Source organism: Schistocerca gregaria, chromosome 8 (assembly GCF_023897955.1).
Source record: "Schistocerca gregaria isolate iqSchGreg1 chromosome 8, iqSchGreg1.2, whole genome shotgun sequence".
NCBI lineage: Eukaryota > Metazoa > Arthropoda > Insecta > Orthoptera > Acrididae > Schistocerca > Schistocerca gregaria.
The window spans coordinates 73957537-73981303 of NC_064927.1; the positions used below are offsets into that span (position 1 = coordinate 73957537).

General features: G+C 43.1%; 1 protein-coding gene across 1 annotated transcript in view; it reads right to left on the reverse strand.

Moving 5' to 3' along the window:
* Positions 1–23767, reverse strand: part of LOC126284151 (anaphase-promoting complex subunit 7) — a 158991-nt gene that overhangs the window by 114855 nt on the left and 20369 nt on the right. Inside the window, exon 3 of the mRNA XM_049982871.1 lies at positions 14703–14884. Within this exon, the coding sequence (XP_049838828.1) occupies positions 14703–14884 (182 nt within the window). The remainder of the gene's footprint in view (positions 1–14702; positions 14885–23767) is intronic.

Sequence of the window (23767 nt, forward strand, 5' to 3'; positions counted from 1 at the left end):
TTGGCATTGTCTGTTTATTGTCCTATGTCACCAGGGACGCAATTTAGACTCTGACTCACTCACTCTGACCTTTACAGCACATCCGAGAATGTACCTGTCAAAACCTTCATTTTGAAACTGTGCAATAGAAGAGCTACCTCTATCACCCAGCACCATCTAAAAGCTTTAATCATCTCTTTTGCCTAGGCACAGAAGCTCTGTCATAAAAGTCCTGGTGGAACGTGAAGAATTTACATAGTAAATGTAACAACTCAGATAGTAGTACAGGCACTGAGCACACAGAGCACACAAACAAGACAAGACATACAGTGTGTAAAACTGTTTCAAAAACTTCTGTAAATTTATTTTAATATTTGATCACTATTCAGAGAATGTTTAATAATTACACTGACATACACACACATTGAACACATTACCGGGCCTACGATGACAGTAAATGAAAACAAGAGATGAGGACGAAGTGTATTCTCTAAATGGTGGTTAATTAACTAAAAAAATTACAAAGTCGCAGAAGTGAATCATAACCTACACAATTTTTATTAGTCCATAAATGCAAGTTTCCATGCTGAAAACACACAAATAGTGTGCTTTTTGGTTGCAGGGATACAATAGTGACATTGTTTCAGGCCCAGTTTTCCTTTGACAGAGTATGTATGCCTTCCCATGGTGGAGGTGGAATAAATGAGAATACAACCATTTTATTAGCAATGGATGAACTTTGAATCTTTTTTGACTGAGGTGTAGACTATAGCATCAAACTTTTTCCATGCACCACTCTTCCTCCTATAGAGCGTATCTGCAATTGCATAAACCGCATCCCTAAAGTTGGTCATTTTCACCCTGTCAGTGCTACTTCACAACAGCATGGTCGTAAGCTCAGTTTCCGTACCGAGTCATGACTAGTCTCACACTCCTGCATGCTTCAGTATGGGGGAACGAGTTGATGAGTGGGAAGCATTTGCAGTGCAACCATTCTCAGACTTGTCATGCTTACGAAACTACAGTGGGATGGAACGAAGCTGGTATAGCCCTAACAATAAACGGCCACCTCAATTTCTAATGTAAGCAAACTTCACTCACTCCTTTTGTGACCTTTACATCATATCTCGCTCCCTGCCAATGTCACCTTCCCAGATCTCGGGGTCACTACTTTTCATTCGAGTAGCTCCTCAATGGGCCTTATGAGACAGAATGCAGCCTATTCCAGTCCTCCCAACAAAACAAAAATTCCTGACAATATCAGAAATTGAAACCAGGTTCACCCGTGTGGCAGTCAAACATGCTGACCACTTTGTTACGGAGGTAGGCACACTTAAATGTGTCTTGTATATAACAGCATTATTTTGTTTGTTCCATTTTGTTTTGCTTTGCTTTGGGATCCAAAAATCAACTGGGCTCATACGAGCCCAAGTCAAAACTATAGAATACGTACACAGAGAGGAGTTAAATGACAATACGTCAGTCCCAATGGACAGAACAGCAGTCAGTTAAAAGAGGCACGTCGAAAAAGGGCTAAAAAAATACAGAAATGGAGGTCTGAAGCTAGAAATTAGATGGCCTTCACCATATTGCTTCAGTGGAGAAAAAGTAAAACACGGTCCACTGCCCATGCATCATTCACTAAAACAGCTAATAAATCACACGGCAAATCCAAGCTGGAACATGTTGTTGTGGTTGTTGTCTTCAGTCCTGAGACTGGTTTGATGCAGCTCTCCATGCTACTCTATCCTGTGCAAGCTTTTTCGTCTCCCAGTACCTACTGCAACCTACATCCTTCTGAATCTGCTTAGTGTATTCATCTCTTGGTCTCCCTCTACGATTTTTACCCTCCACACTGCCCTCCAATGCTAAATTTGTGATCCCTTGATGCCTCAAAACATGTCCTACCAACCGATCCCTTCTTCTAGTCAAGTTCTGCCACAAACTTCTCTTCTCCCCAAACCTATTCAATACCTCCTCATTAGTTATGTGATCTACCCATCTAATCTTCAGCATTCTTCTGTAGCACCACATTTCGAAAGCTTCTATTCTCTTCTTGTCCAAACTAGTTATCGTCCATGTTTCACTTCAGTACATGGCTACACTCCATACAAATACTTTCAGAAACAACTTCCTGATACATAAATCTATATTCGATGTTAACAAATTTCTCTTCTTCAGAAACGCTTTCCTTGCCATTGCCAGTCTACATTTTATATCCTCTCTACTTCGACCATCATCAGTTATTTTACTTCCTAAATAGCAAAACTCCTTTACTACTTTAAGTGTCTCATTTCCTAGTCTAATTCCCTCAGCATCACCCGACTTAATTTGACTACATTCCATTATCCTCGTTTTGCTTTTGTTGATGTTCATCTTATATCCTCCTTTCAAGATACTGTACATTCCGTTTAACTGCTCTTCCAAGTCCTTGGCCGTCTCTGAGGTTTGCCGATGACATTGTAATTCTGTCAAAGTTTTTACTTCTTCTCCATGGATTTTAATACCTACTCCGAATTTTTCTTTTGTTTCCTTTACTGCTTGCTCAATATACAGATTTAATAACATCGGGGAGAGGCTACACCCCTGTCTCACTCCTTTCCCAACCACTGCTTCCCTTTCATGGCCCTCGACTCTAATAACTGCCATCTGGTTTCTGTACAAATTATAAATAGCCTTTCGCTCCCTGTATTTTACCCCTGACACCCTCAGAATTTGAAAGAGAGTATTTCAGTCAACATTGTCAAAAGCTTTCTCTAAGTCTACAAATGCTAGAAATAGGTTTGCCTTTTCTTAATCTTTCTTCTAAGATAAGTCGTAAGGTCAGTATTGCCTCACGTGTTCCAACATTTCTACGGAATCCAAACTGATCCTCCCCGAGGTCTGCATCTACCAGTTTTTCCATTTGTCTGTAAAGAATTCGCGTTAGTATTTTGCAGCTGTGACTTATTAAACTGATAGTTTGGTAATTTTCACATCTGTCAGCACCTGCTTTCTTTGGGATTGGAATTATTATATTCTTCTTGAAGTCTGAGGGTATTTCACCTGTCTCATACATCTTGCTCACCAGCTGGTAGAGTTTTGTCAGGACTGGCTCTCCCAAGGCCGTCAGTAGTTCTAATGGAATGTTGTCTACTCCGTGGGCCTTGTTTCGATTCAAGTCTTTCAGTGCTCTGTCAAACTCTTCACGCAGTATCTTACCTCCCATTTCATCTTCATCTACATCCTCTTCAATTTCCATAATATTGTCCTCAAGTACATCGCCCTTGTATAGACCCTCTATATACTCCTTCCACCTTTCTGCTTTCCCTTCTTTGCTTAGAACTGGGTTTCCATCTGAGCTCTTGAAGTTCATACAAGTGGTTCTCTTCTCTCCAAAGGTCTCCTTAATTTTCCTGTAGGCAGTATTTATTTTACCCCTAGTGAGATAAGCCTCTACATCCTTACATTTGTCCTCTAGCCATTCCTGCTTAGCCATTTTGCACTTCCTGTCGATCTCATTTTTGAGACATTTGTATTCCTTTTTGCCTGCTTCATTTACTGCATTTTTATATTTTCTCCTTTCATCAATTAAATTCAATATTTCTTCTGTTACCCAAGGATTTACCTACTTGATCCTCTGCTGCCTTCACTACTTCATACCTCAAAGCTACCCATTCTTCTTCTACTGTACTTCTTTCCCCCATTCCTGTCAATTGTCCCCTTATCTTCTCCCTGAAACTCTGTACCAACTCTGGTTCTTTCAGTTTATCCAGGTCCCATCTCCTTAAATTCCCACCTTTTTGCAATTTCTTCAGTTTTAACCTACAGGTCATAACCAATAGATTGTGGTCAGAGTCCACATCTGCCCCTGGAAATGTCCTACAATTTAAAACCTGATTCCTAAATCTCTGTCTTACCATTATATAATCTATCTGATACCTTTTAGTATCTCCAGGATTCTTCCATGTATACAACCTTCTTTTATGATTCTTGAACCAAGTGTTAGCTATGATTAAGTTATGCTCTGTGCAAAATTCTACCAGAGGGCTTCCTCTTTCATTTCTTAGCCCCAATCCATAATCACCTACTATGTTTCCTTCTCTCCCTTTTCCTACTACCGAATTCCAGTCACCCACGGCTATTAAATTTTCGTCTCCCTTCACTACCTGAATAATTTCTTTTATCTCATCTTACATTTCATCAATTTCTTCATCTGCAGAGCTAGTTGGCATATAAACTTGTACTACTGTAGTAGGTATGGGCTTTGTGTCTATCTTGGCCACAATAATGCGTTCACTATGCTGTTAGTAGTAGCTTACCCACACTCCTATTTTTTTATTCATTATTAAACCTTCTCCTGCATTACCCCTATTTGGTTTTGCATTTATAACCCTGTATTCACCTGACTAAAAGTCTTGTTCCTCCTGCCACCGAACTGCACTAATTCCCACTATATCTAACTTTAACCTATCCATTTCTCTTTTTAAATTTTCTAACCTACCTGCCAGATCATCAGAGAGAATATAGCAACTCGTGGGCTGAGGTATGAGAACTGCAGCTTTGGCAGCAGTGTGAGGAGCCTTGTTTCCTGACAGACTGACATGACCAAGAACCCACAAAAACATGACATTGGCTCCACCAAGAGTGAGAAAGTGACAGTTTTCCTGGACCCTCTGCACTAAGGGATGGGCAGTGTACAGTGCACATAGACTTTGAAGGGCACTGAGTGAGTCTGAGCAGCGGACACAACTGGAAAGACTGTGTCTCCAGATGTACTCCTTGGCCTGATACAAGGTGAAGAGCTCAGCTGTAAATACTGAGGAGTAAGCCAGAAGCTGATATCGAAAGATACGGGTGCCAATGATGAAGACACACCCAACCCCATGGTCAGTCAGAGAGTCATTAGGGTATACAAAGGTACTATTGCAAAGTTCCAGGCATAGGTTGTGAAACTGAAGGTGATAGACCGAGGCTGGAGTAGTGTCCTTAGGAACTGAATGAAGGCCAACATTAACATGGGCCAATTCACAAAAATCAAGGTGGTGAAGGGTTCACACCCATTGGAAAAGTTGTAGTTAGCATGACGTTAAGCCACCGTAGCAAGTGCCAAAAGCGGACTCCAGGATGTAACAGAGAAGAGGCACAAGCCCCATACTGACGATCAAACAAATCATCATCAAAGAAGGAGGCATAGGGAGGGTGGCCACGCATGGCAGACCAACAGCATGCATACCTGCTAAGGAGAAAAGTCACAGCGGTAGAACAGTGGTAGTTCAGCAGTTTCAGCATACAGACTCTCCCCCAGGCTGGTGTAAAAGGCGTACGTGGCCAAACAGATGCCATGATGGTGGATAGTGTTGAGATGGCGTAAGAGGGATGTGTGTGCAAATGCATAAACAAAGTACCCACAGTCGAGTTTTGAACGGACAAGGGACTGGTACAAACGAAGTAGAGTGGTTTGATTGGCACACCAGGAAGTACCATTGAGGACACGTAGGACATTGAAGGACCATGTACAGCGGGCTGCCAGGTAAGATACATGGGAGAACCAAGAGTGTTTACTATCGAGCATGAGTCCCAGGAATTTTGTAGTGTCAATGAATGGAAGGGCAACAGGCCCAAAATGAGATGGTGGGAGAAACCATTTGCACCGCCAGAAATTCATACAGACGGTTTTGTCAGTGGAAAAGGAATAGAGAAGATCAAGACAGTGCTGAAGATGCAGCTCAGTGAGACAAGTCCGTGGAAAAGTGCAATAGATGGCAAAATCATCAACAAGAATGGAGCCGGAGATTGCTGGTGGAGACAGCCTATTATTGGGTTAGTGGTGATAGCAAAGAGGACGATGCTCAGTACGGAACGCTGAGGCACACCATTTTCCTGGATAAAGGTGTATGACAAGGCAGAACCCACACGCACCTTGAAAACTCGGTCTCGTAAAAATACCTGAAGAGAACAGGGTAGGTGCACATGGAAGCCCCACATATAAAGAGTATGGACAATACCAGTTCTCCAGCAGGTGATGTAGGCCTTCTCCAAATTGAAAAACAGGGCCACGGTCTGGGATTTCTGCAGAAAACCATTCATGACAAGGGTGGACAAAGTAACGAGATGGTCAACTGTAGAACACCGCACTCGAAATCCACACTGTGCATTCGTCAGTAAATGGCGCGACTCTAATCACCGTATCAGGTGGGCATGAATCATACGTTCCATCACCTTGCAAATGTGGCTGGTAAGAGAGATGGGGCGGTAGCTAGAAGGAAGGTTTTTGTCCTTACTGGGCTTAGGTATGGGCATGTCGGTGGCTTCACACCAGTGTCTAGGAAATGTGTCCTCAGCCCAGAGGCGGGTATACGTGTTAAGCAGAAAGTGCTTCCCCACAAGAAAAATGTGCTGCAACAGCTGAATGTGGATGGTGTCTGGCCCTGGGGAAGAGGATCGGGATGAGTTGAGAGCATGATCTAGCTTCCTCATAGTAAAGGCAGCATTGTAGTACTCATGATTCGGAGAAAAGAAGGGTACACCCGAGCCGCCTCCACTTGTTTCTGATGGATGAAGGCAGGGTGACAGTGGGCAGAGCTCAAAACTTCCACAAAATGGCAGCCCACAGTGTTGGAGATAGCAATAGGGTCAACGATTACATCGTCAGTTACTGTCAGGCCGGAAATTGGGGAATGGATCTTGGTTCCAGAGAGCCGTCTGAAGTTGGCCCACATGACAGAGGAAGGTGTGGAACTGTTAAAAGAACAAGTGAATGAAATCCAGCTAGCTCTTTTGCTATCAAGAAGAACTAGATGACACTTTGCATGCATCTGTTTATAATGAATGCAGTTTTCCAGCATAGGGTGGTGGTTAAAAATGCAGAGAGCATGTCTCCACCCACAAATTGCATCGCGGCATGCCTCAGTCCACAAAGGGACTGGAACATGACGTGGTAAAGAGGAAGTGCAAGGAACAGAACGTTCTGCAGCAGTAAGGATAACATTGGTGAGATAATCCACCTGGTCATCACAACTGGGGAAATCTTGTTCTTCAAAGGTCACCTGGAAGGAGTATAGCTTATAATCAGCCACAGTAAGCCGCCATTTGGGAGTGCATACTGATGGGGTAGGAGTCCGCAGATGGAGAGCACACAGGAAATGGTCACGCAAGTAGGTGTCAGAAAGATCAGACCACTCAAGAAGGTGCACAAGCTGGGCAGTGCAAAGGATAGAGCCAAATGGGAATAGGTGTGTGAGGAGCTGGAAAGGAAAGTGGGTGCACCAATGTTAAGGCAGAAGAGGTTAAGAAGGTAGGCCAAGAGGGCACCTCTCTGACAGGTCCTGAAGAACCCCAAACCTGATGAAGCACATTAAAGTCACTGAGTAGCAATAACAGGGGAAGTAGCTGCCAATAAGCTGAAGGAAATCTGACCTGGTGACATCGAATGAAGGAGGTACATAAATGGTACAGAGGAAAAAGGTCAGGCAGGGAAAGAAAATGCGAACTGCAACAGCTTGAAAACAGGTAGTCAGGAAGATGGGTTGACTATGAAGGTCTCCCATATATGAGGAGCAAGACGCCCCCACGAGATGGAATGACAACCGCAGTGGGAAGGTCAAAACGAATTGCTAAGAAATTTGAAATCTCAAAGTGCTCGTGAGAGTGCAATTTCGTTTCCTGAAGGCAGAGTACAAGGCGATACTGTGATGCTAAAAGCAGCCGTAAATCCTCTTTGTGAGGCTTTAGGCCGTGAATGTTCCATTAGAGGACAGTCACAAGGAGGAACAGATGTAGGGGTATCAACTCAGTGGCCGCCGAGTGACAGCCGGTGTAGAGTTGCTACTATAGGGCACAGAAGTAGGAGGATCCTGCTCCACGGGGTCAACAGAAGGATTGGCTTGCTTGTACAGTCAGTCTGTGGAGTCTAACACTGAAAAACAATCGCCACGCATACTTGCAACCTCAAATTCGGCTCATGTGCAGTGGGCAATCACCCTTGTGTGCATCCCCACCACAGGTTACACGTTTAGCTGGGTGTGTGGTTGAAACGATGACACTGGTAGCAGCACATCAGGTTCTGAATATATGGCCGGACTGTATTAATTTCATAGCCTGTTTTGTTCTTTGACAGCAGCACCGCCCTATCAAAGGTGAGGAAAAAAGTGTAGGTGGGAAGAATCAGAAGCAGTCTCCAAAAGCAAAGTTCCAATTCGTAAACGAGAGGACTACTTCACAGGGCCATCAATTGTACAGACACCTTTCTGAATAATAAATGGGTTTACTGCGGTGAAGGACTGACCGTCTTCAGTACGTGAGACCATGAGGAGCCGTGGCACAGCGGGAAGGGTCTTCACATCATCAGCCTCATTACATTTATGTTTTGTAGACATCGATTGGGAAAATGATGGAGTCATTGTGAGTAAATCCCCCACGATTGCCACCATCTCCGATGGCACGCTCCTTCCAACTGGGGTGGGGGGTCCCTTCATAAGGGGGCGCACCCGCCTTAGGTGATTGTTCACACTTCAAGTCACACCTGCCAAACATCAGATAGGGGTACCAATCGGCATTTGGGAAGGCTGCAGCTCAGGCAATCACCCCTCCCTGGGAATGGCCTGTACCAGTGGAAACATGCGAACCCTACCTGTTGAGCCGGGACTGGGAATTACACGTCACCCAATCGCCTGTAACGTTTCAGATGTGTGAGCCAGCCTTCAGGAGCGCACAAGGAGGAAAAAGAAAAAGAGGACCCTCAAACACCAAAGCAGAGGAACGAGAGAAAAAGAGAAACAAGGAAAGGAAAAGGAAGTGAAAAACAAAGGTGAGACTGTTCTTACATCAGTGACAGGATGCAGAACATTCTCAACAATCAACAACGCCCCAGACATGTTCCTCAAGGGAGGGGAAAAATAATAGCAAGAAGACAGACATGCAGCACAGAAGGAAAAAAAATGCTGAAAAAGCTGGGGCTCCATGGTAGCTAAGCACGAACTCACCAAAGAGTGACGAGCCCCCTCGGGGTAACAGCATTATGTGTGAACAAACTGAGTACTACTGATCCTATCTGACAATCCTCGCATTATGAGACAGAATTGAATGACAGTACTTACCTTAGGGAGGCAAAATGTATAGTACTGCTAATAGTCACACATACAACAGGGATAAACTTCATAGCTTTCAGAAATAATAGCTCCTTCCTCAGGGAGAGGAAAGATGAATAGGTTGGGGGAGGTAAAAGAAAGGGCTGGCCATTCTGAGTCCAGAATGAGAGGGATCCCATCTGTAATGCGGAGGAGTCCAGGTGACCAGCATTTCTCCAACCTATTCCTCTCCAAGGAGGGATCTATTATTCCTGGAAGCAAGGAAGTGTATCACTGTTATGTGTGACCATTGACAGTATTACCTATTTTCCCTGCTGAAGGCAAACACTGGACAACAAATACTTCTCATAATTTATTAGTTTTCTCTATTTAAGTTCGCTCTGGTTAAATCATTCACATACACTGAGAAGATTTGTGGTCGTACTATGTTTTACTGGGGGCTTACCTGTCGTTACTGTCAAAATAAATAAATCAGAACTGTTTTCCTCTCCTCCCCTACAGTTCTTGGTTCTGTGTTGTGAATTTATTTGCTCCTAAGAGTTTGTTTTGTTTACCATGTTTTTACTCTTTGAAGTTTCTGTTGTTGCTGTGAGTCATCTTTTACATATTAAAGGAAGATCACTATTCCTTAAAGTGTTGTGTTCTTGCTATAAAATTATATCCTAAGTCCATCCACAACAGGTTATGGACCCAGGTTTGAACACTTCAGGCTCTGAGAATTACAGTATTTGTTCATGAGACTATTTTTCCATTTACTAGAATATTCATGAGACTGCAAAATTTTTGGAATGGCAGACACAGTGTTTCAGTTGAGTGATGATATTAGTCATACAAATATTGGCAAAGTGTCAAGTAAAGATCAGTGGGAAACACTGAAATGGCAGATTCAACTTTTTTTTAATGGAACATTCTCTTTAATCAATTATAGATGGTACACATCAGTGTCCGTCATTAGCAGAAGGAGAAGAACCGTCCGACGCCTATCACCACTGACAATGGGACAATGCTCAGGCAGCTCATATCATTGGAAGGGCACTTGATGAGGAACTTGCTATTCATGTACGAAAGAAGACAGACGCAAAAGAAATTTGGGATACCCTTATGTCAGTATATGAACAATCTTCATTGCAGCAACTATATATGTTGTTCGATTGTTTCTTTGAAACATCAAAAGATGACATCATCACATCTATAACAGAACATACATTGCTACTTGTGAACATTTTTCCATAACTTGTGCAGTGAACTGAACAAAATTAATCCAAATGCAACTTTGCCCCTTTCGCTGCTCCACCATCGTATTTTCAAAACATTAGGATCTGAATATCACTTTTACAGGTTGACCTGGTATTGTGTTCTTGAACCTGAGCAGACGACAGTTTCTAATTGAGAATTTGTGTTCAGTTACAATTCAATAACTACACAGGCAGCTGGTGCTTTCTACACAAAATCAAAATCAAATGAGCAACATCAAAAACAGAAGCAATTTGCAATAGAGGGGATAAGTCAAAGAAGAAAGAAAGTTGTATGCATCTGTATTGCAAGAATTCTGGATATATTATCGCAAAATGCCAAAAATGCATGTCTGCAGAAGAAGCAAGAGTGACAGATAACAACAACCATAATTCGAATTCCAGTTTAAAAGTGAGCAACAAACCAAATACGTTTCTAGCCACTAGCTTGTAGTCTCATGTTAGTTTTGATAATGCAGATTCTAGGATTTTGGCCTCTGGCACGATACATCATATTTCACCAAATAAATGGCATTTCGTTACATTCGAAAAGTTTCAGATTCCACAATGTGTGCAGACAGTTGGCAGAGAAGTTATTTTTGCAGGACTGGCAGTACTCATATTGAAATAGTCATAAACAAAAGGTAGTCACCTGCTTTCCTTGAAAATGTCTGGTATGTATCTGATTTCAGACATCAACCTTTCTCTGTGCATCAAGCTGCACATGTGGACATAATATGACTTATGATAACAAAGGTGTTATCATTCTGCAATGTAGTGAAATAGTCGCAACACGAAGACTAGTTGATTCAGTTTACATTATGAACATGCGAGTTTGTCCTCCCGATTTACAAGTAATGATTAACTTGGCAACTTCAAAAGAACAACTACAATGTTGGCATGAGAGACTTGGTCATCAAGATAAACATCACGTATGAGATGTGCTCTCTTGTTTTCGTATATCAGTTAAGTGCCCTGATACCACATCATTTTGAGATGGATGTGTTCTTGGCAAATCCCACTGTAAACAATTTATCCATCACTGAGATCGTTCACAAACTGTCAGTGAGTTGATCAATGTAGACATTAATGGTGCCATGTCTATTGACTCAATAAATGGTTCTCGTTACTATGTGATGTTTGAAGATGATTTTTCTCATTTCGTTTGGATATATTTCATGTGAAACAAATCTGAAGTGGCTAACAATTTGAAAACATTTTTGAAAGAGTCTGATGCTACTGGTCATAAGGTAAAAGTATTTCAGTTTGGTGGTGGAGGAGAGTTTAATTGTAACATGGTAGCTGCTGTTCTACGAGACTGTGATACTGAGTTTCGTCTTATATGTCCAGACGCTCCCGAGCAAAATGATGTTGCTGAACAAGCAAATCGACATATAGTTGAAATAGCTCGCTCAATGTTAATGTCTAGCAAGTCACCTAACTCGTTTTGGAATCATGCATGTGACACAGGCATTTTTCTACTCAAATGTAGTGGGAAGTCAAGTGCTGAAGGCAAAACACCTTTCGAACTGTGGACTGGCAAAGTGTTTAACAGTTTTACTACCAACAAATTTTTGGATCAAAATGCTATGTTTAATTGCCAAAGAAATTTCATTCTAAGTTCAATGAAAAGGCTATACCTGGTCATTTCATTGGCTATGTGAATGGCAAAGATGGTTCCAGAGTGTGGATTCCATCAAAACATCGTGTGATGAAATCGCGCATTGTTGATTTTCATCCAGAAAAGCTATATACAACTGGCAATTCAATTGAATTGGAATTTAATTCCGTACCTGAAGAACCAGGAGAGAAAAGTGAATCTACCGTTGATCAGATTGAAACTAGTGACCAAGAATATTTGAATGAGTTGCCAAATCCACAAGTTCGTGAAATACGTCCCTCAGTAAAATTTAGTGACTACGAATTAGGATACCAGCCTCACCACTCTGAAGAAGGAAATGCATTATTTTACCTGACAAAAACAATTCATGAAGAGCTTGCACCAACAAACTTCAACGAAGCTATTGAAAGTAGTAATTCCAATGAATGGTTTAATGTGATGAAAGAAGAAATGAAGGCATTTGAAGAAAATGATACGTTGGACTTGGTAGAACTGCCTAAAGGAAAACATGTTATGGATAATAAATGGGTAATTCATATTAAATATAAGCCTGATTGACTGACTGATTGATACTGTGCTTGCTTGGTTGTGCACAATATGTTTCAAATTGACAGACTTGATTATGATGAAACATTTAGTCCAGTTGCTCGTTATGATGCTATTCATGCTATAATAGTGATTGCAGCTTAAGAATATTTGAAATGTGCTCAGTTTGACATTAGAACTGCATTTTTATATGGTGACTTGGATACAGAAATATACATGGTTCAACCAGAAGGTTTTGATGACGGGTCAGGTTGTGTTTGTCGACTCAAAATCATTGTATGGACTTAAGCAATCACCCGTTGCTAGAATAATAAGTTTCATTCATTCATGAAAAAATGGCTTTATTAGTTCAACAGCAGGTTCTTGCTATTTACATTCGACAAATCAAAACAGAAAAATTGCTGATTGTTATTTATGTCGATGAGGGACTTATAGCAGGAACAACTGAAAGTGCGGTGAATTCATTTTTAGAAAGGTTAAGGTCTGAATTCAAAACAACAGTGGGATCCTTAGACTCATTTTTAGGTATGCAAATAGAGCAATGAGAGTCTGGCTTGTTTATTTCACAGCAAGCATACACAGAGAAGATTCTACATTGTTTTAACATGGCTGATTCAAAACAATTAAAACTCCATGTGATAATGAACAATTAGATAGTCAATATAGCAATAATCTTGACAACAACATTCCTTATTGTTCAGCTGTGGAATCATTAATGTACCTGGTATGCTCTGCTCATCCAGATCTTGCTTATGCTGGTTCAAAAGTTGCTCGATCTATGGTTAAACCCACTTCTTCTGATTGGAATGCTGTAAAACATATTTTCAAATATCTTTGTGGCACTTCAGACTTAGGTCTCTTATATACTTCATCTGGCAGTAAACTTTCTGCCTATGCTGTTGCTGACTTTGCTGGCAACACTAAAACAAGACGATCAACAAATGGTTTTGCTTCAATGATTGGCGATATGGCTCTATTGTTGACATTTCAACTGCAGAAATCAGTTGCACTATCCACCACTGAAGCAGAGTTCGTTGCTGCAAGTGAAGAAGCCAAGGAGTTAGTATGGCACAACAGACTGCTTTTGGAGCTCAGTGGAAAAAGTAACATGCCCGTATTGTTTATTGACAATGCAAGTGCCATTAAATTAGTGAAACACGCAGAGTTCCTCAAACGTTCTAAGCACATTGAAATATGGTATTATTTCGTGCGTGAACTCTATCAAAATGGGGATATCAATGTAGAATGTGTGTGTTCTGAAAATCAACTTGGTGACATGTTTACAAAGCCTTTAAAATCAAACAAATTTAAAGCAAGGTGTACCAAGATAGGACTTCATAACTAATGTGTTTTGACCTCTTATTTTTTATTTAAAAGTTGTTCAATGGGCCACAGTCTGATTTGAGAGGAAGTGCTAAAGAAATTGTGTTTCTTCTCCTCTTCTATGGTGGTGCTTGGCTCTGTGTTGTGAATTTCTTTGCTCTTATGAGTTTCTTTTGTTTTCCATGTTATTACTCTTTGAAGTTTCTGTTGTTGCTGTGAGTCATCTTTCAGATATTGAAGGAAGAAGATCACTATTCCTAAAAGTGTTGTGTCCTTGCTATAAAATTATACCCTAAGTTCACCCACAACAATTACTTTCAAACATTTGCCACTTGAAGTAACATACTGTGTTCTACCAGAATCTTACAGCCACTTATTTTTGAATCAAACAATGGAAACTCCAGGTAGGAATATCAACAAAGTAAGAGAAGACAGATTGCTACTTACTGTAAATAAGACACACCAAGTCGCAGGCAGGGACATAAAGCTTTCGGCCACAGCCTTCATCAGTAAAAGAGAAACACACACCATTCACAAATGCAAGCAAGCACATCTCACGCACACATGGCGGAAGCTTAATTTAAGTGTCTTTTAACTGTGCTGTCTGCAATTTGACATGTCTTTTTTACACTAAGTAACAATCTGTCTTTTCCTACACTGCCAATCATATTTTTTAAAAGATATTCCTTATAACCGAGTCTCATTAAGATGATAATGTGACACAGTGTCAAATGGCTTTTTAAAATGCAGGAAGATACAGTGATTGTTAGTGGATTTTTTAAAATCCAACAACAAAGGAAAAAAAATCATCATTCAGATATATCAAAGTAATATTTGCATTGCTAGAGGGAGCTGAATATACCAATAAATCAAATATGGAATTGTGACAGAAGGATCCATTCACACTCACTTCCTTACTACTAACATGCTTACCCTAAGAACTTCCTTGTAAGCTGTTATGGCAGAACGCTCCATTCCTCCTTGCTGATACAGTTTTGCCAAAGCCATGTTGATTTTTGCATTTCGTTGTTTACCAGGTATACTCTGCAAAACACCTATTGCTTGGTGATTTTGTTTCAGATTAACGTGACAAAGATGCATCTGGTACTTTATATCTGCAAGAAATAAAGCTGCAGTTAAAAGTTATATATATAATAGAGGGAAAAATTCCACGTGGGAAAATATATCTAAAAACAAAGTTGATGTGACTTGCCAAACAAAAGCACTGGCAGGTCGATAGATACACAAACAAACACAAACATACACACAAAATTCAAGCTTCCGCAGCCAACGGTTGCTTCTTCAGGAAAGAGGGAAGGAGAGGGAAAGACGATAGGATGTGGGTTTTAAGGGAGAGGGTAAGGAGTCAGTCCAATCCCGGGAGCGGAAAGACTTACCTTAAGGAGAAAAAAAGGACAGGTATACACTCGCGCACACACGCACATATCCATCCGCACATACACAGACACAAGCAGACCCACATCCTATCGTCTTTCCCTCTCCTTCCCTCTTTGCTGAAGAAGCAACCGTTGGTTGCGAAAGTTTGAATTTTGTGTGTATGTTTGTTTTTGTTTGTGTATCTATCGACCTGCCAGCACTTTTGTATATAAATAAAATCTACTCATGAAGCAGGAGCAGAACACAAATATAAAAGGTATTACAGTTTGCAAGCTACCGAAGCTAGTGGCTCCTTCTTCTGGATGAAGGTTTGAAAAGAAATGTCGAGGGGTAAGCCTACCCTGACAGAGTTTGGGGTGACTTTTCCAAACTCTACCCCTTTTCCTAAACCTCATCAGTTCTTTTTCATCACCCCTCTATTTTTCCCTTCAACCCTTCTGTCAAAAGGGGCAACCACTGAGTTCGAAAGCTTGCAAACTGTAATATTGGATATGTGTGTGATCTCCAGCCAATGGTTGGTGAGTGAGTGTATATATAAAAACCTTGATGACGTTCAATATTTTTGCAACTGATTTGTAATGTGGCATACTGTTGGGGAAACTACTGGACAGAACACCATTGTTGAATCACTTACTCGAAATTTACTAGCCAGTAATTTATTTGGGGAAAGGAAAAAAAAAAGTTTATCGCCAGCTGTCAAAACTAACTGTGGTATTCTGCACCAAAAAACCCAACCACAATATGAATTTTACAAACTCAGTTATTAGACTCTAGTAGCATAACAACTCTACAGTAATTCTTAATACTTTATTTCAGTGTCACTTCTTGAACTACTAGCTTCTTCAATGGGCAAAAGAAAATAGTTATTAACCGCATATATTTATTCTGTACACTCAAAATACTAATGACAGGCCTTTTACAATGAGTCACTTTTTTACAAATAGTTCTCCCAAAGCATGCCTAGTGGTGGACAGGGAGGGTTGGTTAGTTGGATGATTAAAAGGACCAACTACTAAGTCATCAGTACCCTTTTCCTTGAACAGACAAGTCTACATGATTGTAGATCAGAGATAGCCTATTATGTAAAACCTAAGGGAAGAAAACCCCACAGTCTATCACAACTGAACTAAGACTAGATAAAGGACAAAACAGAAGAAAAGGAGACATAGGAAGAAAGGCAGGCGAGATGCCCCTCTAGGAAGCAGTCATAGGCCCCTGAACGGAGAGTGCAATGAGGGGACACACATCCTTAACCACCTCACCACTTACCACAGGTACTCCACTCAGAAACTGCCTAGGAAAGACAAGAGATATGGAAAGGGCAACAGAAGCACAGACAGACAAAAGAGGAACAGGTTGAACAGACCATGCGAGAGCGGGATAAAGAGCAATAAAGAGCAGGTAGGGTGAGGGCCAGACAGCTGTAGCCCAGTCTGGGCCGAGGAGTCTCCTTTATCATCTGTAGCTACTTTTGTGAAGTCGGAGTGAGCCATTCCCTATTCCAAATTCCTAAACGGTGTAATACTGATTGGAGGTCTGTTTCCAGAATACTGAAAGAACCATATTACTGGTAGCCAGTTTTGACAGAGTACCAACGAGTTCTTTTCCTGGGATCCCAATGTGACCAGAGGTCCACACAAAGGTCACTGAGCATCCACATTGTTCGAGGACACACAGGGAATCCTGAATAGCCACAACCAAGGGATGGCTAGGGTAACACTGGTCAAGAACATGCAAACTGCTGAAGAGAAAGAACCTACCAGAGCAGGAATGGATATGCTCAAACGCCCAAGAGATGGTTACCAACTCTGCAGTGAAAACACACTGCAGTGCAAGGAGTACAGTCCAACATGTCACCTGTAAGTATAAACAAAGTCTACGTGACCAGCAATCATCAAGCCATCAGTGCAGACTATTTCTGAACCCTGTGATGCACTAAGGATGCAGAAGAATTTGTAGCAGAGGGACTCAGGATGAACCGAGTCTTTTGAACCTTGTCATTCGTAAAGACAAAGCTGTGGCCAAGGGACACACCATGGAGATGTACGTGAGTAGACCCGGAGGAGAGGTGGAAGAGCAAACAACTAAAGTTCAGAAGGAGGGACTAAACATGGATTGCCATTGTAAGCCTTGATCTGGGCCACTATAGCGGGAGATGGATTTCCACGTTAGGAAAAAGGAGACAATAGATCGGGTGCTTTGGGGAGCTGCAAATGTGTGCAGTTAACAAAAATATTGTCTCCAGTGAGGTCGAAGTTGAGTGTGACAGTGAAGTCATCTGGTTGTGTATAACAGGTGTAGGTGACCAATTTAATAGTTGGATGTTTTTGCCGGCTACCCGATTCTGCTGTGACAGTTCTAGAGTCATTCAAAGAAAATCTGCAGTCAATAGCGCGTAAATACCCAGATCATGCAGTACTAACTGGAGACGACATTAACCTGCCGAGTATAGACTGGGATGTCTATGGATTCACTGCTGGGGTACAGCCAGACAGTTGCGCTAAATACTTTTGAACACATTTTCTGAAAATTGTTTTTAGGACCTAACTTGGCAGCCAACAGGCAATGGAAATGTCTTAGACCTTGTAGCTACAAATAGGATGGATCTTATCACCAATGTCAGTATAGAAACAGGGCTTTGTGATCATGATGCCTTTAAAGCACCTATGACTACAAAAGTTAATAAATCTGTTAAGAAGGCTAGGAGAGTGCTTCTAATAGATAGAGCAGATAAGCAGTTATAAGCATCTTCCTTGGACAGTGAATTGGCATCCATTAAGATGGATGTAAAGGAACTACAGTCAAAGTTTAAGCATATTGTAAACTGTGGTCTGGAGAGTTACGTGCCCAGTAAGTGGACAAAGGATGGAAAAGACCCACTATAGTTTAATAATGAAATCTGGCAGATGCTGAGGAAGCAGAGGCTGTTGCACTCTAGGTTCAAAAGCGAACGCACAAATGACTTCTAGCAGTAGTTAGTAGAAATTTGTGCGTCTCTGTAAAGATCTATGCACACCTCAGCAAAAGCTCTGTCTGAGAACACAAGAAAATTCTGGTCCTATGTCAAACTGATAAGCAAGCTTGTGGCTTTCATCTAGTCACTTATTAACCAGTTTGTTAGCTGGTTGGTTGGTTTAAAAAGGGAGGAAGGGACCAAACTTCATACAAGGTCATCAGTCCCTTGTTCCTAATAAAACAATGCCACAAATGTGAGAATAAAACGAACGAGAGATATAACTCAAAATGGAAAGAAAAGAAAAACCGCAAGAACGAAGGAAAGGCAACGAACAATAAAAGGAAAAAAGAGGACAAGAAAACAACAGAGACACGCTAGAAACAGAAGAGAGTAAAACAAGAAGGATTACAGTGGCTGGCCGGCCACGAGGATAAAAAGGTAAAGCCAGCCACTCTGCAACACATTAAAACCTCCAACATAAAAGCACTAAGGTGGAGGACACAGAGGGACAAAGGACATGCGCTAAAACTTAGATCAAATGATAAAACCCACCCTCACAAATAAAATGTAAAACTAAATCAGCCAATGAGGTGTTCTCAGATAAAATGAGCAGCAACGAGTCAGGTAACCCATTATTTCGTCACTGGGCAGTCAAAGTGGGACAGTGAACCAGATTATGGGCCACTGTCACAGTGGGCCACACCGACAATGAGGCAGGTCTTCATGGCACAAGAGGTAACTGTGGGTTGCCCAAGTGTGGCCAATGCGGAGCCGGCAGACGACAACTGATTCACTGCGAGAGGCCCGCATGGAAGACTTCCACACATTTGTAGACTCATTAATGATATGCAGTTTGTTGCGCATACTGTTATGCTGTTCTGTCTCCAAAAGATTTGGACTACAGCTACACCATGGAGGTGTACATCAATGGACGTCGACAAGAAGTTGTGAAGGCAAGGACTCCAGTTCAGACAGAAGTGACTGCACGTGAATTGCAGTCTTTAGCCCTGATCTGGGCCACCTATGTGGGAGGTGAACCACCTTGGTTGGGAAAGGAAACAGTAATCAGGGTATTCAGGAGAGCTATGAATGTGTGCAGCGTAACTGGTGAGCAGTTGTGCATGTCTGATCTTTAATGGAAGGACCCCAGCCTCCACCAGTATGCTTGTCACCGGACTCGCCCTAAAAACTCCTGTCGCTAGTCAAACTCTGCAATGGTGCAATGGGTCAAGCAAACGCAATGCTGAGGGCACCGTCGAACCATAAATCACACTCCCATAGTTAAGGCGGGATTGAACAAGGGCTCTGTAGAGCTGCAGCAGCGTGGAGTGATCTGCATCCCAGTTGGTATTGCTCAGGCAGCGGAGGGCATTGAGGTGCTGCCAAAACTTCTGTTTAAGCTCACAAAGATGAGGAAGCCAAGTCAAACGAGCATTGAAAACCCAACCTAAGAATCGATATGTCTCCACTACAGTGAGTGGATCATCGTTAAAGTAAAGTTCTGGTTCCGGATGAACGGTATGACGCCGACAGAAATGCACGACATACGCCTTCATGGCAGAAAACTGGAATCCATGGGCTAGAGCCCATGACTGCACCTTGTGTATGGCTCCCTGCAGGCAATGCTCAGCAACACCAGTACTGGAGCAGCAGTACGAAATGCAGAAGTCGTCTGCATACAGAGAAGGTGAGATGGAGGGCCTGACAGCTGCAGCTAGACTGTTAATGGACACTAAAAATAGAGACACTCAATACAGAGCCCTGGGGGACTCCATTCTCCTGAATATGGATGGAACTATGAGATGTGCCAACTTGGACTCGGAAAGTACGGAGTGACAGGAAGTTTTGGGTAAAAATTGGGAGCAGGCCTCTGATACCCCACTCCTACAATGTGGCAACGATATGTCGCCAGGTTGTGTCGTATGCTTTATGCAAGTCAAAACAAGATGGCAACCAGGTGTTTGCATTTGGAAAAGGCTGTTTGGATGGCAGACTCGAGGAACACAAGATTATCAGTGGTAGAACAACCCTGGTTGAAGCCGCCCTGACATGGAGCCAGTAGGCCACAAGACTCCAGAACCCAACCCAACTGCTGACACACCATACATTCCAGCAGCTTACAAAGAACATTGGTGAAGCTGATGGGCCAATAGCTATCCACATCAAGAAGGTTTTTTCTGGGATAGAGTGCTGTAATGATGGTGCTCTCCCATGTCTGTGAAGGAAAGATGCCATTGCACCTGATTCAGATGAAGATGACTAGGATATTTCGCTTGTAATCAGATGAGAGATGTTTAATCATCTGGCTGTGAATCCGATCAGGCCCAGGAACTGTGTCAGGGAAATGTGCAAGGGCACTGAGGAGCTCCCACTCTGTAAATGGGGCGTTATAGGATTCACTGCAGCGTGTAATGAATGAGAGGACTTTTCCTCCCATCTGCTGCTTGAGAGTGTAAAAGGTTGGGTAATTGTCTGATGCAGAGCCTCGAGCAAAGTGCTCAACAATCGCGTTTGTGTTCATAGGTAATACACCATTTATGGTAACACTGGGAACACCTGTTGGGGTCTAGTACCCAAAAATGATGTTTAATCTTTGCCCCGGCTTGGGAAGGTGACACGTCTGCTTCCATCGTTTGATAAGTTGGCGAACTCAGGGCACGGAGCCGTTTAAAGGCTACAAGGTGTTCCAGGGAAGGGTGCCACTTATGCCGCTATAGAGCTCGCCGACGCGCCTCAATTGTTTCAGCTACTTCCGACAACCAAGGGAGTGCCTTGCACAGGGGGTACCCTAGAGAGTGACATGTCTTCTGCTGCAGTAACAATTGTTGTTGTCACCTGCTAAACCATCACATTGATGGTACCATGTGGGGGAGATTCAATGGTGACAGCAGAGGTGCAAGTTTCCCAGTCTGCCTTGTTTAAAGCACATCTGGGCAGGCATCCATGGGCCTGATGCAAGGGCAATGACAGGAAGATGGGGAAGTGGTCACTACCACACAGGTGTGGTGGCCCCTGTATTTAAGAGGCAGAGGTTTTACTGAGACAGTAAAGTTTCAACATCTCTGCCTCAGCCAGTAAGCATGGTGCCACCCCACAAGGGGTTGTGGGTGTTAAAATCTCCCAAAAGCAGGAAAGGTTTAGGGAGCTGATCAATCAGTGCAGCTAATGCATTCAGAGGTACTGCACCATCTGGAGGAAGATATACATTGCAGACAGTTATTTCCTGCGGCGTCCTTATTCTGACAGACACAACTTCAAGAGGGGTTTGAAGGGGCACAGTGTCACTACAGACTGAGTTTAGGACATAAATGCAAATTCCATTTGACACTCAATTATAGTCGCTACAGTTCCTTTAATATCCTTTATAGCCACTGAGGGCAGGGGTCTGCATTGCTGGGAACCAGGTTTCCTGGAGGACAATGCAGATGGCAGGTGTAAAGCTTAACAGTTGCCGTAGCTCAGCCAGGTGGTGGAAAAAACAGCCGCAATTCCACTGGAGGATGACGTCATCGTGAGAGTGGGAAGGCACAGAACATTCAATGAAGCAGTTGGCAAGATCTAGGTCCTCAGCAGATGCCAAAATCTCCACCCCCATCCTCAGACGCAGAACTTGTAGGTAGCAGGGGTGTGGGTGCCACCGCAATTTCCTTGGTCTTAGGGGTCTTCTTTTTGGATTTCTCTCACTGCTCCTTGGGTTTCCCTGGCTGTGAGGACTTCACTGGTTCAGTCTCCGGGAATGAGGATGAGTGTGAAGCACTAAGACCAGCTGCTTTTGAGCTCTTCAGCCACTGACGGGTGCCATCTTTCCCACTAGCAGAAATCTGAGAAGGGAGTGACCCAAGGGACCCCTACCTAGCGAGAGAAGCCAAAGAAGGCCTATGCTTCTCCAGCTTAGAAGTGGGGACAGACATCCCTGATGGTTGTGTGGGGGTGGGGGGGTATTGCTCCCAAAGTAGGTGGTGCAGGAGCAACAAGGAGGAATATGCCCCCAACCATCAAGAGGGCAGGTGTAGTCTTCCGGCTGTGGGCTGTGAGAGGTGACTGGGGTTGGCAGAGCTGATGGTGGCAGAACTGTTGTAGTGGAGACATTAGATGATGTCATATATACAGGATGCAGGCATTCAAATTCTCTCTTAGCCTCAGTGTACGTCAGTCGGTCCAGGGTCCTGTACTCCATGATATTCCTTTCTTTCTGGAGAATCCTGCAGTCTGGCGAGCAAGGCGAATGGTGCTCTCCGCAGTTGACACAGATGGGAGGTGGAGCACATGGAGTACTGGGATGTGATGTGCATCCGCGATCTCGACATGTGACACTGAAGTACAGTGGGAAGGCGTATGGCCGAACTTCCAGCACTTAAGCACAGCATCGGGGGAGGGATATAGGGCTTTACATCACAGCAGTAGACCATCACCTTGATCTCGGGCAATGTATCAACCTCAAAGGCCAAGATGAAGGCACTGGTGGCAACCTGATTATTCCTCAGATGCCGGTGGACACGCCGGACGAAATGTACACCACTCCGCTCTAAATTGGCGTGCAGCTCATCGTCAGACTGCAAAAACAGGTCCCTGTGAAATATGATACCTTGGACCATATTTAAGCTCTTAGGAGGTGTGATGGTTACAGAAACATCCCCCAGCTTTTCACAAGGGAGTATCACTTGAGATTGGGCAGAGGATGGTGTTTTGATCAAGACAGACCCAGATCTCTTTTTGGACAACCCCCCACCTCCCCAAACTTGTCCTCTAAATGCAATAAACTGAGGCTTCATCGTCATAAAAGATTCCCCATCAGCTCCCGAACACAGAAGATACTGGGGCAAATAAGATCCACTGGTATCCTTAGCCTGATGTTCCTCCCATGGTGTGGACAGGGAGGGGAATGATTTGGGGTCATACTTCTGTGCTTTGAATTGGGCTCATGAGCACTTAGAGACTGCTGGTGTTTCACCACCAGCAAGAGATCATGGACTACGCTTCATCACGTGTCATCCGCCCTAATGCCACTCCGACCAGGAGCCCTCCCCACCGGTGCTACCTAGCAGCAGGAAAGGCCACCTGGAAGGATGGCCATTGCCAGGAGTCCCAATGCCCCAGGGGGATGGCCATAATGCCCCAGGGGGATGGCGCAGGCATCAGCAGAGCGATTCCTGTATGGTCAGGGGGCTACAATCAACAGTGTACATGGCTGCCACACCACAATGGACTGGTTACTGTGCCGGATATCAGGTGCAACCAAGCAAACAAATCCATTATCATCATCAGCATAGAAAATGATACTGCACAGTTGATGGAAAAATACGCACCCAGGAGGGTGACCTTGCCCAACAATTGGAGAATGAGCACAAGTGCAGATCCACATTGATGAAGGACGCGATAGGTCTCTGACCATGATGGACACGATACACCATGTAAGGTGCCCTTCCCCAATTGCCCAGCTCTTCAGGAAAATTTTGAAAAATGGAGGTCAAACCCTACAGGGGGCCAACACAAAGGCCAAAACGTGTGAGACTCCTTTTGGTCACCTCTTACAACAGACAGGAATACCTTGGGCCTATTCTAAACCATGGACCCACAGGGGATGTTAACCAATCTGGGGGGCAGTTGAAAATAGCAAAACGAAAGTCAAAGTTTAAATTTTGCC